Raw genomic sequence first — 18498 nt, 5'->3', positions numbered from 1 at the left:
GCTTATCAAAGCTACAAGACCAGACAATCATAGGCATGGGAAGCAGGGGCGTTGGGGGGTACTACAGCATCCCCAGGTTTTACATGGGGCTCCACTCCCGGTCCCATGCCTGGGGCTCCCCTCCTGGCCCCGCATGTGGGGAATCCACTTCTGGCCCCATGTCTGCCACCAGCCTCAGCCCCTTGACCCCTGTCTGTGTCCCTGCACTCCTAGAGACACAGCCCTGGTCCCAGCCCCAGCTCTGAGGGGAGGGGGTGTAGGCCATGGAGAGAGGTAAGGGCGGCACGAGGTGAAAAGTGTGGGGCAGTTTCACTGGCTTTCAGCACCCACACTTTAAAAACTGTTCAAGTGCCACTGCAGACAACACAAGACCGGACAATACGACACAGACCGAACACGTTAGGGTGGGCCGGGGTTACACTGACTTTTGATTTTTGGATACTGTGGTTGGCAGTGCTGCTGCTCTGTTTTTGAAAGAGACAAACAATTTTCAGCTTTCTTCAATAATTCATCCAATCCAATGTATCCCACCTATTAATGTAAATCTTCAAAGTGCTGTAGTTCTTTGGCAATGGGATCTGAAGGAAATATCAGACACTCAGGGTGGATGAAAATTCATCTTTAAAAATGATTTTTTAAAAGAAAATTTAGATCAGAGGCTTTTCTTTAACTTGGATTTTTTAAAATTAGAAATTATCTTTCAAATTAAAATTATGACAGCTGGTGCTAAGGCATATATGTAATGTATAACATTCAAGCAGTACGTGTTTGCTGGAGAAGTTTTAAAGAAAATAAGATCAACGAAGTGGTGCAACCAGAATTTGTTGAAGGGCTCACCCAGCTTTTGACAGCAATAGCTTCTTCTGCAAGTGCAGAGAAAATATTTTATTCATTTCAATGAACCCAACTGGCTCAGTTCAATGACTCGTCCATTCAAAGTTGAGAAACCAGTTGGGAGTTGAAAAAGCAGGAAAGTTAGTTTTCCGTTTCCAACCTATCATTAAAAACAAGGTGTGAGAGGATGAGGTCTACCAGCTCTAAAATCTTGAAGGACATGGTGACCAGAAACAATCCGTTCAATTCACTAACTACAGATAATAGTTCCTTTTTCTAACAAATCAGATTTGAATGCAAAACATGTTTTGGTAAAGTATTTTTCTCTTCCCTAGCCTGTTGTCCAGATCAAGTTACAGTGAAGAGGAAGGTTCTTTCATTCTGTCCTAGCTCCACAATGATCACCTCTCTGCCTCATTTGGTCATTTTCTTCATTACTTATCACATTCACAAGCTGGAATCAGGTAGGAATCCCACTGATCCTGCTGCTGGTTGTAGGATTTGTTTCATCGCAGTGATTTATAAATTATGCCTATTCCACTCCTTTGTACAAAACTGGGGGAAAAAAAAAAAAACCAAAACCAAAACAACCCCCAAACCCACCCGTAACACGAATTTCAGATTGGCTCAATATCAATAAATAAGTCTCCACTTCCTCCCCAGCACTTCTGGAGGAGTAATTCTCCACCCGCTGCATATGAGGCAACGCAGTTTCTCTATCTATCTAGATACTTATTATAGTATCTGTGTGTGAGGCTGTATGGAATATGGGTGACCATTTATAGTAGCATTGATACCAATATTACAAAATCGCAATAAATCTTATACAAGATATGCCACGAGAAGTAATTCTACTGCTCTACACTGCGTTGATTAGGCCTCAGCTGGAATATTGTGTCCAGTTCTGGGCGCCACATTTCAGAAAAGATACGGACAAATTGGAGAGAGTGCAGAGTAGAGCAACAAGGATGATTAGGGGTCTGGAAAACATAACCTATGAGGGAAGATTGAAAGAACTGGTTTTGTTTAGTCTGGGAAAGAGAAGACTGAGAGGGGACATGTTAACAGTTTTCAAATACCTAAAAGCTTGTTATAAGGAGGAGGGAGAAAAATTGTTCTCCTTAACCTCTGATGATAGGACAAGAAGCAATGGACTTAAATTGCAGCGAGAAAGGTTTAGGTTGGACATTAGGAAAAACTTCCTAACTGTCAGGGTGGTTAGGCACTGGAATCAATTGCACAGGGAGGTTGTGGAATCTCTGTCATTGCAGATTTTTAAGAGCAGGTTAGACAAACACCTGTCAGGGATGGTCTAGGTGGTGCTGGTCCTGCCATGAGTGCAGGGGGCTGGACTCGATGACCTCTCAAGGTCCCTTCCAGTTCTATGATTCTATGTAAGGTATCAGTGGAAAAGGCATGATTTGCTAAATATGATAAGCTTGTTTATAGGTAAATATCATCTTTGTATGGTGAGATATAAATATGTGTGGTATATTTGTGTGTCAATCTTGTGCTGTGCATTTGGGTGACACCCCCAGACAGTCCAGCATCAGCACTATCCGGCCCTCTTGATGGCCCATCAAAGGCAATCAGCTGTAGAATGAACCATTGAGAGAAGCCCGGGGCTATGAGTCAGCAGGACATGTAGACAAGTATCAGAGAGGTAGCCGTGTTAGTCTATATCCACAAAAACAACGAGGAGTCCAGTGGCACCTTAAAGACTAACAGATTTATTTGGGAAAAGCTTACGCCCAAAATAAATCTTAGTCTTTAAGGTGCCACCGGGCTCCTCGTTGTTTTTCAGGAGATGTAAGGACATGCCTATGGACAGGGGACTCCAAGTACCTTTTTATGCCCATGTGCTGTGAGTTAGTGTTTGGGACAAAGGATGTACACGCCACATGGCAAAGGATATAAAAAGGCAGCTGCATCTTCTCCATTTTGTCTGCAGTCCTGCTTCTCGCCTCTGGAGTAACTTCCCTACAAATTGAAGCTTTGAACAAAGGACTGATAGACCCATCCAAGCTCTGGATGTGTTCCAGAGGGACTTTGCAAGCTAGCAAATTCACCAGTGCTGCTAAGAACCTGATATATGGATTCTGAAGTCACTTTCTTTCATCTATCTATCTATCTATCTATCTATCTGATTGCTTTGACCATTTAGCAACTCTCTTCTCTTTCGTTCCTTTTCTTTTCTAATAAAACCTTTAGTTTTAGATACTAAAGGATTGGCTGGCAGCATGGTCTTTTGGGTAAGATTCAAATTAGTATTGATCTGGTAATGTGTCTGGTCCTTTGGGGAATTAAAAGAACATTTTGTAAAGTGAATAGAGTTTTAAGTAATGTCTCACTGTACTGAACCTATTCGCTGATTGGGAGCCAGAGATTGGAATGCAGTAAAGGGGGCTGTTTGATTTCTTTTCTGATATCCAGTGTGGAGGATCAGGAGCACAGTTTGTGACTGGTTGGTGAATCTAACTATAGTGTAAACCACCAGTTTTGGGAGAAGCTGCTCTCCTTTTTGCAGCCTTCCCTGAGCTTGGCATTTCCACTGTGGGCAGCCCTACGCACCTTGGGTCACGCTGAGCATCCTAGTTTACATGCTTGCATCCTCTGTGACACAATCCTTTCTCAAACACCAAGGCAACCTGGCCTAAAGCTGAAGTGATTTGGCTCAGTGAGGCCAAGGCACGTGAGTCCCAGAGTTGAAGACCCTTTACTGAAAATGTCCTGGCAGTGACCCCATCTCACTAAATACAGGTGGAGAGGGGCAAAGGAGGAAAACTCAAGAACCTCAGCTGATCTCAATGAAAATTGTGTCCTCATATGAGGTGAGAGGTGGTGGTCTCCAAAGAAGCTGGGTCCCAAAACATTAGGGTGAAATTCTAGGAGATCTCTGTTGACTTCAGTGGAGTCAGGATTTCATCTTTTCATCCTTCTCATATTAAAACCAATGCTGAGAAATCACATCAGAAATATAGTGATGGTCAGAACAGATCACAGAGCTCAGGTACACAGTGTATATACTCAGGTCACCCTGTCCATTCACGGGGCACTGAAATGGCTCTGTGGCATGTCAAATTAATATATGGGGAGTGATCAGTGACACCTATATGTGAGCTGGCCTGTCACTTATTAATGTAACTCTTCCCCCCCTCCCTTTTCAGTTGTTTCTTATTGTGCCAAATTTTCAATGTTCAGGCTGGAAATTTGCATACCAGGTGTCTGCCCCAGGATGAATTTTTGGAAAGTTTGAACCTATTGAATCGATCATGAATATATTTTATTTTCTCTCTGAGGTTGTTCTCTTTTTGCTTTGGTGTATTTCACAGCTCAGTTCAGAGTGATGGGTCCTGGTCACCCTGTCACTGCCGTTGTGGGTGAGAACATTGTATTACCCTGTCACCTGTCCCCCAGGATGCGCGCTGTGAACATGGAGGTGAGATGGTTCCGATCTGAGTTCTTTTCAGTTGTGCACCTGTATCATGGAGGAAAGGATCAATATGGAGAGCAGATGCCAGACTATCATGGAAGGACAGAGCTTTTGAAAGATGGCATCCTAGATGGGAATGTTTCCTTGCAGATTCTTAATATCAGACGCTCAGATGAAGGACAATACCACTGTTTTCTTCAAGATGGTCCTTCTTATGAAGAAGCCATATTGGAACTGAAGATAGCAGGTCAGCTGTTCTTGTCTGTATTATCTCAGCCTGGGCTGCAGTTTTTGTTCTTTTCTACTGCAACAACTGTGACGAGCAACTTGTGAATTATTTTAGAGTAACACAGTGTGACTAGATTTCAGCACACGACCACATTCAGACACTTTGGAAAATATGCTGAAAACTTTCCCAATGTTTTATTAAAGACATTTTCAGAATGGTCAAGAGATTTCCTTGCCCAAAAGATGTTCTTGACTGACTCCAAAAGGAGGGAGAGAAAGGAGGGAAAAGACTTCTGGACAAATATGGACCTGGTTTACGCTAGAAAAGTAGGTCAGCTTAACTATGTCACTGAGGGATTTGAAAAATACACCCCCCATGAGCGACATAACTAAGCTGACCTAAGTCCCCATGCAGGCAGGGCTGGGTCAACAGAAGAATTCTTCTGTCAACCTAGCTCCTGCCTCTCAGAGAGGGGTGTCACCTGGGACGCCAGGAGAAGTCCTGCCCTTGGGGTAAGTAGTGTCTACACTGAAGCACCACAGCGGTGAAGCTGCGCTGCTGGAGCCTCTCACGTGTGGACAGCCCCTGGTCTTCCAATTCCTCTGCTGTGGTTCTGAGGCCTGGCTACGGTGGGACTGCCAGGCGTACAAGCCTTCTGACATGGTCACTACTGCTGGTTATTTAGGGGTGCAGTCAAAATCAGTTACAGCTTTCTGATTGGCTGAGGCCACATAAAGGTGGGGGCGGGGACAAGTTAAGTATTTACTGCTAGCAGATGAGGCCAAGCGTTTGTCCCCTGCTGCTCTGACACAGGAACCATGGAGCCAGTTAGATTTATTTATTTATTTATTTAAAAAGAGAACAATCAAAATGTTTATCGAATATACTAAAATCTGGCTTTTTGAAAAATTCATATCCCACTAGGTATTTAAACGAAGTGGCCGGATTTCCAAAGGTGTTCAATGTTCCACTGGTCTTGGGTGGAGAGGACAATATCTCTCCTTATTCAGTGAAATTATTTTAAATATTTGTTCACGTGTTTTCCTGTGTCCATGCATATTGGGAATTCAGAAATTCCAGTGTTTATTTATCCCTTCTATATAAGCAAGTGATCTCGAGTGGGAGTAATGGATCCACAATCTATCACTCATCCTTTTTTAGCTGTTAAGTTACCCCATTGATTTATCACACATTTATGTAATTTTCCTCTAGGTTTGGGCTCCAATCCTCTCATCTCTGTGGCGAGTCACCAGGATGGAGGGATCCGGATGGTTTGTCAATCGGCTGGTTGGTATCCAGAGCCCAAGGTTCTTTGGAGAGATCTCAGTGGGAAAGAATTACCATCGCTCTCTGAAGCAAAATCCCTCGGGGATAGTGGCCTGTTTGAAACAGAAAATTCTATTATTATAAAAGAACGTTCAAACCAGAACCTGTCCTGTTTGATCAGGAACACCATTCTCAATCAAGAAAAGGAATCAACAGTTTATATAGCAGGTCAGTTACCAGCTAAACCCACATACTGAAATCACCTCCATCAGAAACAAAACCAAACCTAAGAAACAAAGAACTGAAGCATCAGTTGTGCATATTTTACAACCTACATAAAAACAAAGAAGTTCAGATACTGGTACCTTAACAGGGTCACAACTCAGGCAATCTGATTGCCTTAATTTTGCATATTCAGAGTTATCAGAGTTTTGGGTTTCATGTAAATTTAATCTTAACTCTGATACTCCTGAAACTCTTACTTAAAAAAAATAATTAAAAAAAAAGAATGATTTTGGGAAGAAATATTCACCAAACCTTGAAAGAGTTTGTTCCTAAAAACTTAACTTCCCCTCAGTGATTTTTTTTGAATGTAGCAATTTTTACACCATCGTTTGTTTGCTACCTTTTCAATTAGTGAAATGTCACCAAATGATGAGGGCTTGTTTCTGTTGACATTCAATAGGACTTGTGCTCATAACTCACTTTGCTTTTGTCTACACACAAAAGCCGCCCTGATTATCTCCTGAGTTCTTGATGAAACCCCTTGTCTAAACGCTCTTCTGTCAGTTTCAGAGTGTCCTGTGCATTTAGTATAAGTCAGTTCCTTACTGATTTATACTAAATGGATAAAGGACAGTCTTCAGCTGATTTACAATTTAGTTAAATTGGGGGAGTCCTGTGACGTGGTCAGCTGTGGAATCAATGTAACAATGACTGCATGAGTGTTACACCAATTTCACTAAACCAGTGCATGAATCCTGTGTGGAGAAGGCCTTAGGCATGTTTGAAATGCCCACCCTGGCTAGATGATGTAAATGCTGTAAACACAAGACCAGCAAAGGAAGATGAATCAATTTCTAGCACTTAATGTTTGGATTCATTGCAATTATGATACATCAAAATAATTGGGGAAATTATTAGTGACTCACCAAAATGGCCACCAGGAAGTTTAGACTTGAAATTAGACGAAGGTTTCTAACCATCAGAGGAGTGAAGTTTTGGAATAGCCTTCCAAGGGAAGCAGCGGGGGCAAAAGATCTATCTGGCTTTAAGATTAAACTCGATAAGTTTATGGAGGAGATGGTATGATGGGATAACATGATTTTGGAAATTAAATATTCATGGTAAATAAGCCTAATGGCCTGTATTGGGATGTTAGATGAGGTGGGATCTGAGTTACCCAGGAAAGAATTTTCTGTAGTATCTGGCTGGTGAATCTTGCCCATATGCTCAGGGTTTAGCTGATCGCCATATTTGGGTTGGGAAGGAATTTACCTCCAGGACAGATTGGAAGAGGTCCTGGAGGTTTTTTGCCTTCCTCTGTAGCATGGGGCACGGGTCACTTGCTGGAGGATTCTCTGCTCCTTGAAGTCTTTAAACCATAATTTGAGGACTTCAATAGCTCAGACATAGGTGAAAGGTTTTTTGCAGGAGTGGGTGGGTGAAATTCTGTGGCCTGCGTTGTGCAGGAGGTCAGACTAGATGATGGTCCCTTCTGACCTCAGTATCTTTGAATCTATGAAAAACATTCTAATTACTCTTGCAATTTCTGAATGTTGCTGAACAGTGAGGTCCAAATTGTTTGCTGGCATAACTCCACTGAAGTCAATGCGGTTTTGTGAGCAGAGAATTTGCCCCTGAACTCAATACAGCTCTGAATACCATGAATCAAACCAGGCCTGTTCATTCACAGCTTAATCAGTGCTAAAGCTGTGTTAGTTGGAGTAATTTTTAAAATCAGGTTTTGGTCTTTTGTGCAGCATGGGGGCCGGGGGGTCATGTTTTCACTCTTACTTCACATACGTCCTGCTGGGGACTATTTATATATTTACATGCAATAGAAAAAAAATTAGTTTTGTCCCTGCTTCCAAACTAATGCAAATCCTGGGGGGTTATTTTTCAGATTCCTTTTTCCCGAGGGTGAATTCATGGATGGTGGCTCTGAGTGTGATCCTGCTGGTTTTGTTTGGTTTCATTGGCCTCACTGTTTATCTATTTAAAATAAAAGGTAAACGTCACAGGGGAAAATTTAGTGAAATTAACAAGAAATTTTCTTCTAATAAATGAAAAAAGGGAAGAATTAAATTTTACACTGGGCCAAGCAGGGGAAGCATGGACCTGCCCTGTGCTCCCCGCAGCAGCACAGGGAAGGAAATGTTACTAAGGTTCCCATTTGCTCTTGGAGGCAGTGATCTGCATCAGCCCTTTACAGACCCAGAATATTTCTCCCCCAGAACTGCCTCAGTTAAGCTGAGTGGAGCGCTTGGGGAAGGTGGGGGGGATTGATCCCAAACCTTCTTCACTCCTCACTTTTTTCTGCTCACTTCCCACCCAGCTGTGCAGTTATTCCCTCTTCAGTCCCCATGGACTTTGGGAATTAGTTAATGTATTTTTCCCTCTTCTGATAAGTAAATATTTTGGACAGAGTTGGGTCCCCATAAAGATTGTGTGCTGTTTTATTTTGGGAGCAGTTGTCTGTGATTTCATTTACTGTTAAAAAGAAATTGGAATGAGACAAAGCCTGGCAAATTTCATCCCAATAGATAATATTAAAAAAATATACACAGTAGAAAAGAGGGGTCTGAATAGACATGAGCTCTGAGCCTTAACCTGAGTTCTGACTATGGTGAGAAACAAGAAGTCAGAGATGGAGAAGGGAAACCTTTTTCTCCTGGTGTTGAGAACATGAAACCCCTCAAAGGCTCATGAATTGTATAATCTCTGTGCAACTTTCATGAAATGCAGAGAACTGTATAACCAAGGGAAGAATGCTCCTAATAAGAATTTATATTTATTTCTGTTTATTTTTAATGGAACAGGATATAGAAATCTGTAAGAGTTGTGCTCTTTCCTCCAACAAGTAAAACTTCTGTACAAATTTGACTCCTCATAAGGGTATTTCTTTATCTGTGAATTTTTGGGGTGGAGTTTTTTAACCAGAAAACAATGAAAGTTCAGATACTGCATCACTAACATCAGTTAGATCTTAGCCATTGACTTCAATGAATGGAGGATTAAGCACTGAATGCACAAGTCATATCGTTAAAAAATAATGCTGATAATTTGAGGGCCAGAAATTCCAGTCTGCATCCGCAGAGCTCCCAGCACAGCCAATGGGAATGTGAGAGATAATACAAGAAAGCAGGATTGGACTCTAATGGCTAGATTTTTTTAAGGTACATGGTGAGCTAACTCTCACTGAAATCAGTCGGAGTTAGGCTCCTCAATGCCTTGAAAAATCAGACCCTAATTGCATAAGGAATTCAAACCTTTCAGAATTGTAAATCCTTGAAAATAGACAGTTACTGTTGGACACTTAACTCTAGTGTGGCCACATGGTTAGTAAAACATGAATGAAATGTTTGGTATTTAGGGGCCAGGCGTTCATATCATGAAAACACACCTTGAAATCTCCATTAACTGGAAATCTTCTTAAATAACTTGTATTTCCATCTGTTTGCTTCATTTCATTTCTTTAGGGAAACATCTTGGAGAAATCAGTAAATTCAATTTTACTCTACATAGAACCTTTTCCATTAAGTTGTTTGCTGTTTATTATTTATGATGATAATTATTAAACAGAGATCAATTTGAGTATCACATGAAATATCAGGGATAATGTATTGATAATTATTCAGTATGTGGGTAAGAGAAAACCAGAAAGAAAATGTTCTTTGAAATGTATCTTCTCTGAGGGTGAAATCCACATGGTGCTAGAGGCACCATGACATGGGGGACCAGGAGGACTCTGTGCCCTCAAATGTCCTCTTGCCTCATCTGACAAGTAAATAATTTGGTCCAATGTGGATCTTGTCTGTAATTATATTGGAGGAGGAGTTGTTCATTTTTTCGTTTAATGTTAAAAGGAAATTGGGATGAGATTAAGCCTGATCAGTTTCACCCCAACTGGTTTTATGGAAAGTGAGATACGATGTTCAACTTTCACAAAACTCAGACAACTGTATATCCATGAGAAAAAGGCTCCTAACAATAATTTATATTTATTTCTGTTTTTTAGGGAACCGTGATACAAAAATCGGTAAGTGTTGTGCCCTTTCCTCCAACAAGAAAACTTCGTTCAAATTTGTCTCCTCGTGTTTTATTTTTTAAATGAGAAAAACTTGAATGCCCTGATGCTGCACCACTAACATCAATTAGAGCTGTGCCTTTGATTTCAACGAGTGTAGGATCCAACACTAAATGCACAAGTCACATCACTAAAAGAATAATGTTGATAATTTTAGGGCCCAATATTACATTGCGTGCACTCCTAAAGCTCCCAGCGAAGTGAATGGGAACATGGAATATGCAAGGAATCGGCATTGGGCTCTAAGGGTAGCTTTTTAAAGGTATTTGGACACCTAATGCCAACTGAAATTAGTGGGAGTTAGGAACCTAAATACCTTTAAAAATCTGGCCCTAATTCCCTAGGGAATTCAAAACTTTCAGAACTGTAAGTCCATGCAGATAATCAGTTATTTTTTGATACTTTACTCTAGTGTAGACACAAAATGAGCCCAAATGTCTACACCCCAATTTTACAGGCCCCCAGCCCATGTCTTGTGAGCCTAGTTAGCTGCCATGGGTCAATTGGGGGTATTCAGTTGCTGTGTAGCCACACCCTATGGGGCTTCGCAGGTGCTCCGTGCCCTGCCCGTGGGTTGGAAAGGGACTCTTCTCCCCAGACCTCAGGAGTTTCCCTGCCCATTGCCTGGATCAATGGGTTTGTGAGGGACAGGCTGCATGATGGGAGGCTGGGGTTGATTCCATCTGAGAAGAGATGCACTTAATTAGTGTGTATTTGTTTCTGATTCTTTGTTACCTAGATGATCTTCAAAGAGAACTTGGTAAGTGTTTCTATTTCTCGAATGCAGCCTTTTCCGTGGTGTTGAAACTATCTCTGGATCTATCAATCTCTCACCCTTCTGCCAGGTGGAGTCGGCAGCACCAAGGACTGGGTGCAGTGTGAAGGGTTCCTCTTAGCAATACAAACCAGAAAAACTTTGAGACCCCACCCAATAATCTGGGCAAATTTAACTCCTGAGCCTTTTTAAGGCTCTATAATGGCCCCTTTAAGGCTTATAGCGGCACAGCCGTACCCCTGCAGCTGCCCTGCAATGGGCTCTCCCGTGTAGCCGCTCTATGCCGACCTCCCACCAGCATAATTTAACCCCCCCCAACGAGCGGCAGTAGCTATGTCGGTGGGAGAGTGTCTCCCGCCAACATAGCACTGTCCACACCGGTGCTTTTGTCGGTGAAACTTTTGTCAGTCAGGGGACTGGGGGTTGGGGGGACATTGAGCAACATGTCCGCTGCTGCCTCCACCTCTGCAACTGGCTTGCTGCTGCTGCTATCGCTGTCACCACTGGCCATAGGTGCCAACAGCCCTGGAGCACCCACAGGGAAAAATTAGCGGGTGCTCTGCACCCACCCACAGCCAAGCTCCCCACTCCCCCTAGTGCCCACTGGTGGCCTTGCAGACCAACTCTTCCCCTTCCCTCCCAGTGCCTCCCACCTGCCGCAAAACAGCTGTTTCACGGCACTCAGGGTGCTCTGGGAAGGAAGGGGAGGAGCGGGGATGTGGCACACTTGGGGGCAGAGGAGGGGAAGAGGCAGGGTGGGGCTGTGGACTTCGGGAAGGGGGTGGAATGAGGTGGGGTGGGGGTGGAGCAGGGACCTCTGTAGCCTCCTACCTGGACGGCTCACAAATAGCCTCCACTGGGGCTGGGTTCTTTGGTTGATTTGCAGATTAAAACCAAGGCCTTAAACTGGCATCAGAAGGGGACTGGGAGCCAGTAAAGGGACTGGAACATGGGCCTGATGGGTTCACTGTGGCCTAAGCCCTGGAGAAGGCCGGCAGCTGCATCTGGTAGCAGCTGGAGCCTTCACACTCAGCTGTGGATTCAGTGATCGACAGTAACCCAGCCTGGCGGTGGCAGAGGCAGGGATCACTGGCCAGATTCTTGTCCCCAAGAAGATGCAAAGTTTCCTAGGGCGGATCGGTGTGTAGCGATCGATCTATTGGGGGTCGATTTATCTCATGTAGTGTAGACGCGATAAATCAATCCCCAAGCGCTCTCCCATCAACTCCGGTTCTCCACCGCCGTGAGAGGCGCAAGCGGAGTCAACGGGGGAGCGGCAGCGATTGACTCGCCACCGTGAGGACGCCGAAGTAAGTCGACCTGAATACGTTGACTTCAGCTACGCTATTCCCGTAGCTGAAGTTGTGTATCTTAGGTCAATCTCCCCACCCCTAGCCCCCCCCCGGCTCCCCAGTGTAGACCTGGGCCTAGTGAGCTGGGTTGTTTAGACACTGATGCTACCTGGTCACCTAGTCTTTGCACCTCAACTTTGGTGAATGGGGGCTGTACAGATTCAATGAAATGAAGGGCAGAGTCTCATCTCGTTCTTCAAAATGTGTTCCTGCTTCTCAATAACTTTGCTCTTGCTCGGGTTCAGCTTAAGCCAGCTGCTCTTCATCCCAGAGCCCTGGTGTTGCTGCATTCGCTCAGCTGGGTTCTCATCCCTCTCTCTGTGTTTGGTTTCAGACTGGAGAAGAAACATCGTCTGCTCAGGTAACTACAGCTCCTATTGCATCGATATCCAAAACTTCCCTGCCCTGAGACTTCCAGTCCCTCTTTCTCATACAGTTAACATTTTTCACTAGCTCTTTGGGGCAGGGATGGCTCTGTACTAAGGTGAAAAGACTCAAAGGTTTGTCTGGCCAACGTTGTGATTTTGGGTGCCTAAGGGGTTTTTGTGCCCACTGGAAGCTCAGAGGATTCTCAGCGAGATGCTGTTAGAGTCCCTGATGGGGCTGGAGGCTCAGGGAGGGAGGGGTGGAAAAAGGGCTTAGCCGGGGCCAGGTTAATGTCTAGGCTGCTCATTTCAATTTTCAGAAGCCCTAACAGGGTTGCATGTGCCCAGACAGCTGCTGCTGCTGCTCTAGCCGTGGCACAGGTACATGGCAGCCAACAGGGCTTAGCACATTCACTGCACACAGACCCCCATAGGTCACACACAGAGATACCGAGACCCCATCACACACACGGCAGGATCCAAGCTGCATGAGAAGCCAGTAAGGGCACAGAGGGAGCCAGTGCGTGCTCTGGAATTCCTTGGGGAAGATGGGGCAGGAGAGGAGTGGTATGGGGAGGGGTAAGGTTAGGGAGTGAGAGAGGAATAGAGGGATGCACAGGGGATTTCGGGAGTGGTCCCTGTGGGGAATGATTCTTCTTCCAGAGGGCCACAGCTGAGGTTGGCTAGTCAAGTCCAGTGAAGACTGTGAGGCGGTTCAGAGGGACTTTTTCCCCCGCAAGCTGTATGAAAGGGAAACCTGGTGGGATATGAAGTGCACTGGTGATAAATTAACATATCATGGAGGGAAAAAATTGAGCGACTCATTCACATTACAGGGTTTGAAAATAAGTGCATCAGCAGCTCAGGGCTTGGCTACACTGGCAGCTGTAGAGCATTTTGGGTTAAATCAGCCTTCGGAGAGCACAGTAGGGGAAGCGCCGCAGTCTGTCCACACTGAGAGCTGACAGCGCAGGGGCATGGCCACATTGGCAGCGGCATTGGGAGCGGTGCATTATGAGCAGCTATCCCAGCATTCAAGTGGCTGCAACGTGCTTTTCAAATGGGCGTGGGGTGGAGTGGAGTGTGTTGTGTGTATGTGGGGGGAGAGAGAGTGGGTTTTTGGGATGCTGAGAGTGTGTCAGCACACTGTCTGTAAGTTCAGACCCCCGCCTCTCTCTCCGTCACTCAAAGCAAACAGTAGCTGTTTGTTTTTTTCTCCGAGCTGATAAGCAGCCGGCTCCGAAATGGAGCTTTGAAAGGGCCACTTCCGCATTCCTGCCGGAGTTCTCAACAAAGACAAGAGCGGTCACTTCAGTTAATGGGATGATGGGACGTTTCCGGAGGGCAATCAGAGCGCTGTAACGTTACTCCTCGTCCACACTGACGCTGCAGAGTCTCACCCAATACGCAGCAAACCTTATCCCTGCCGGGGAGGTGGAGAACCAGCCGCGCTCTAGCCAGGGAGTCAGAACGCTCTACGTGCCTTGCCAGTGTGGACGGGGAGTGAGGGAGAGCGCTCTGGGCGGCTCTATTGCGCTATAACGTGCAAGTGTAGCCAAGGCCTCAGTAATGCAACCTGGAATTCACTGTGGCCAGCTTGACAAAACCCTCTGCTCACTGCGCAGCTCTGGGGAAAAGGTCAAACAAAATCTGAGAATCCATAAAAGGGGGATGGTGAACAACATGGAGATATTATACAGCCGTTATAGAAATCAGTGTTTTGCCCTCATCGGGAGTACTGTGTTGGGTACTTCTCACCCCACCTCAGAAAGGGTACTGAAGAAGAAAAGGGGGCTCAGAGAAAGGCAATGAGAATCAGCACAAGGAGAGATTGAAAAAACGGGGGATTTTTACCTTTAAAAGAGAGGAGCAAGAAGGGACATGATACAAGTACAGAATATTGCACAACCCCCCTGAACAGAAGATGATTTAGGTTGAAATGTCAAACACTTGGTAGTTAGGAAATGCTAGTTTTATCCTGGCCTGTACGCCCTTAATTCTCACCCCTTGTGCATCCATCCTGGGCAGTGAAAGAATGAGGCAGGGGTCCTGTGGCAAAAACAGTGTGCGATCATGGAATTGGAGATTGTATCATAAAACACACACACGGGACACCAGCTAATGGGCCAACCCCAGGGACAAAATATGTTGCCAGAGAACAGCAGGGTAGCGGGAGTGGAGAAAGGAGCTTTACAGGTAATAACAGCAGAGGTGAAAGGAAGCCAATAGGCCCTGGTACGGCCCTACTGGCAAGCCGCAGCGGTGAGTTATATGGGCTCGTGGCTCCAGCAATATTGAGGGCCCGGCTCCACCAATGTTCGGGGCCAGGTCTCCCCCTGGCCCCACCTCCCACCCCGCCCCCGTGCCCCCTCCGAGTGTCCCCTGTTCCCCCCTTGTTGCCCCCCTTGCACCTCCCTGGGCCCCAGAGCAGAGTGTCCCTGTCTCTCCCCTGCAGCTCCTTGCTACCTCCCTGCATCATCTGCTGCCGCGGGGTCCTAGTGCCCCCATTTCACTAGTGGCAGGGCAGGCTGCCCTTCCCCTGCCCTTCCCGCTCAGACCCTTTCATTTCCCGGCTGGACCCTCCACCAGCACAGGCCATCCCTGCCCACAGTCACCGCTCCTGCCCCATGCTGGGCAAGGGCTGAGTGAGTGAGGGGTGTGTGTGTCTGTTAATATGTGTCTGCTGAGTTAGTCTGGTCTTTGCCAGAGTCAGACGGGAAGATGAACCTCGTGCTCCTTCTCCCCCAGCACTCCCCTTGCTCTCACGTAGGCTGAGGGTGCAGGGATGGGAGGCATCTATTCTCTCCCCATAGCAATGCTCTCTCTCATCTGGGAATGTGGGGTTTAAGATGGGAAACTGCAGGGAGAGGTGAGGCGTGTCAGTGAGCACTGAGGAGAGGGAGCTCAGTTTCTCACCACTCTGTGGGGCCCCCCATGAAACCTGGGTCTCTAGTCCCCTCCCTGGAGAGATGTGGAGCAGGACAGGAAAGAGCCTGAGTCCCAGACCTGGCTCAAGTGACCCTTTGGCTGCATGGCTGGCCCACCTCTGCCCAGGGCGTGACTCTCCCCTGCACTGTGCTGACATCTCTGAGCTGCTCCCCCTTCAGAGCTGACGGGTAAATCCTGGAGGAAGGAGTTTCTCTGAGTCACTCCCCAGCTGGGGCAGATTCTGTCACTGACGCCATCAAACCCTCCCCCAGGGCCGAGCTCTGCCCCTCACGCTCTGATTCTCTCTCCCCAGCAAACGTGACTCTGGATCCAGACACGGCTCATCCCCAACTCGTCCTGTCTGAGGGTGGGAAAAGTGTGAGCCAGGGAGACAGGTGGCAGGATCTGCCCGACACCCCTGAGAGATTTGACACTGAGCTCTGGGTGCTGGGCTGTGAGGGATTCACCGCGGGGAGACATTGCTGGGAGGTGGAGGTGGAGGGTGGGGGATACTGGGCTGTGGGGGTGGCCAGAGAGTCTGTGGGGAGGAAGGGAGAGATCAGCCGTAGCCCTGAGGGGGGGATCTGGGCTGTGGAGCGGTGCGGGGATCAGTTCCAGGCTCTCACCTCCCCTGTGACCCTCCTGCCCCGGAGCCGGGTCCCCAGCAGGATCTGGGTTTGTCTGGACTGTGACCGGGGGCAGGTGACATTTATCGATGCTGGTGACGAGGCCCCGATCTTCACTTTCCCGCCGGGCTCCGTCCCTGGGGAGAGAATCCGCCCCTGGCTCTGGGCGTGGTGGGGATCCCGGCTCCGCCTGCGCCCCTGAGACCCACGGCAAAGGGGGGAACCGGAAATCAGCCTCTCTAGCCTCACGGCTCCTAGTCTCTATGACCTTGGAGGACTCCCATCGACCCAGCCCCGGCCCCTCATCTCTATGACCAGTGGAAGCTCCTCCCCCTCCCTCCCTGCAGCAACAGGAGACAGAGGGGGAGGGGAAGGAACCCCTGGGGCTGCAGGAGGGGCAGAGGGGCCCTGAGGGGCAGAGGTGGGGGCTGGGCAGGGGGCAGAACTAACAGCCGGGCTGGGGACAGGCAGAGGTGGAGGAGGCAGGGACCCAGCATGAATCAATCAGGGTTTTGGGAGAAGCTGGAAGCTCTGTAGCAGCTGGGAGTATTTTGTGCAGATCTGTGGGATTAGATCTCGCTGGGGCAGCAAGAGGGGAAGGCAGAAAATCAGGGGAAAGAAGGGAGCAGCCAAGGGGGTTGATCTGTGGGAGGGAGGGGAGGAGAGTGAGAAAGACACAGGAAAATAAACAGGGATCACAAGTGAGGGCTAGAAAAATGCTGAGTAGAGAAGGAGAGTATGAAAGAAAAGGGAGAAGGAAAGGGAACCTGAGAGGGACAGAGGGATTTATGACATGTTACTGAAAGTGAGACTGTAACTCATTAATTCCCTATATTAATTCCTGGGCATTGGTGCTATTTTAGTGCTATTAAGCAAACTGCTCTGAGTAGCTGTGGATCTCCTTACAATATGCTGTGGTCATTAAACTCTGTCTTAGCTCCTTTTACTTTCCTGCTTTCCACCTACTTACTGTAAAATAAAAACACTACAAACAATTCTTCTTGTTTCCTTCACCTTAATGTCCCAGCTGTAATTGTTGTGGGCAGCTCAAGAACGTGAGGTCCAACCTCAGGGCAGTTACAAAGCAGGGCACAAACCCCACACTGGTTGTCTGTTCTGTATTTAGATTTCACTCACCAGGTATCAACTGTGAACCCCTCAAGCACTAAAACAGCTTTAACATGGGCAGTGGGTGAAGCTTCCCCTGGGGGAGGTTAGTTCCCTGTCCCACCTCTTGCATCCACATTCCATCCCCCCCACTGGCCCTGTCCCCACTTTGCCCCAGACCCTGCCCAGCCACCACCGTTGGCTGCATCACTCTCCTGCCCATGTGAGGGCAGCGTTGATAAGGGATGCGGCAAGAGGGGAGGGCTCTTGATGGGGAGGAGGGGTGAGGAGGGATCCAGCGAGCAGGTGGGGGTCTTGCGGGTAGGCGATGGGTGAGAGGAGGGACATAATGAGTGAGGTATGGCGGGGTCTCATGGGCAAGGGGATGGAGGAGAGGAGGGGCACAGTGAGTGATGGGTAGAGGCATCTCGCGGGTAGGGGGGTGGATGAGAGGAGGGACAGGGTGCGCTGGGCAGTCTTTCGGGGAGGGTGGAGGAAAGGAGGGACACAGTGACCCGCGGGCTGGGAGATCTTGCAGGGGCTGGGGGATGAGGAGGGATGAGGCAAATGGTAGTGGGGGGTGGATTTTGTTGGGGGGTGGAGGAAAGGAGGGACCTGGAGACCAGTGGGGGAAGGATCTCACAGGGGACGTGGTGAGCAGCAGGCAGGCGTTTCACAGGGGCGGGGGGTGAGGAAGGATGTGGCGAGTGGCAGGTGGGGGGGCTGTCTCTCAGAGGTGAGGAGGGATGTGGCAGGCAGGGCCCTCTGAATGAGACACCCATGTGGAAAGTTGCGGGTAGTTAATTCAGATAGGAAAGCAAGACGTGATATGGATAGTATCAGAAACCCCCACTGGTAGCTAAACCTGATGGCTAAATCTGACAGGGGGCTGTTTTTCACACAACCCCTGGCGAAGAGCTATGAAAATGTTGGGGGCTGGGGAACCAAGGTTGGAGGGGCACCTGCCCACAGCAAACGATGCCCCTGTTTGGAAGGGAAGAAAAGTAAACTAGTGAGAATGAAGGACAGCGAAGGCTTTGAAATAGGGTTGCCACCACTGAGGTACAAAAAATCAGGACGTCCTCAGGCCATAAGCCTGGCAGTATCTACTGATCACCTTACACATGTCCCAGGGCAGCTACCTCCAAAAAGCATATGCTTCAGTGTTCACAGAATGGGAGGATTAGTTACAGACATTAGGTTTATTATTTTTAATTAAAAGGTATAAAAAGTTCATAACATTGGAAGTCCAAAATGGTATTGATTGTCATAGG

General features: G+C 47.2%; 1 protein-coding gene across 1 annotated transcript; it reads left to right on the top strand.

Annotated features, from left to right (window-relative positions):
• The first annotated feature begins 263 nt into the window (after positions 1-263).
• LOC144274147 (butyrophilin subfamily 1 member A1-like) lies at positions 264-16319 on the top strand. The gene is made up of 7 exons (XM_077832791.1): positions 264-273; positions 1170-1298; positions 4167-4514; positions 5709-5990; positions 7888-7998; positions 12209-12212; positions 15764-16319. The coding sequence occupies exons 1-7, from the start codon at positions 264-266 to the stop codon at positions 16317-16319; spliced, it is 1440 nt and encodes a 479-aa protein (XP_077688917.1).
• Positions 16320-18498: the final 2179 nt, after the last annotated feature.

The sequence above is a fragment of the Eretmochelys imbricata genome, chromosome 14, assembly GCF_965152235.1.
Source record: "Eretmochelys imbricata isolate rEreImb1 chromosome 14, rEreImb1.hap1, whole genome shotgun sequence".
Classification (NCBI taxonomy): domain Eukaryota; kingdom Metazoa; phylum Chordata; order Testudines; family Cheloniidae; genus Eretmochelys; species Eretmochelys imbricata.
This window is presented reverse-complemented; position numbering and strand designations above follow the sequence as displayed.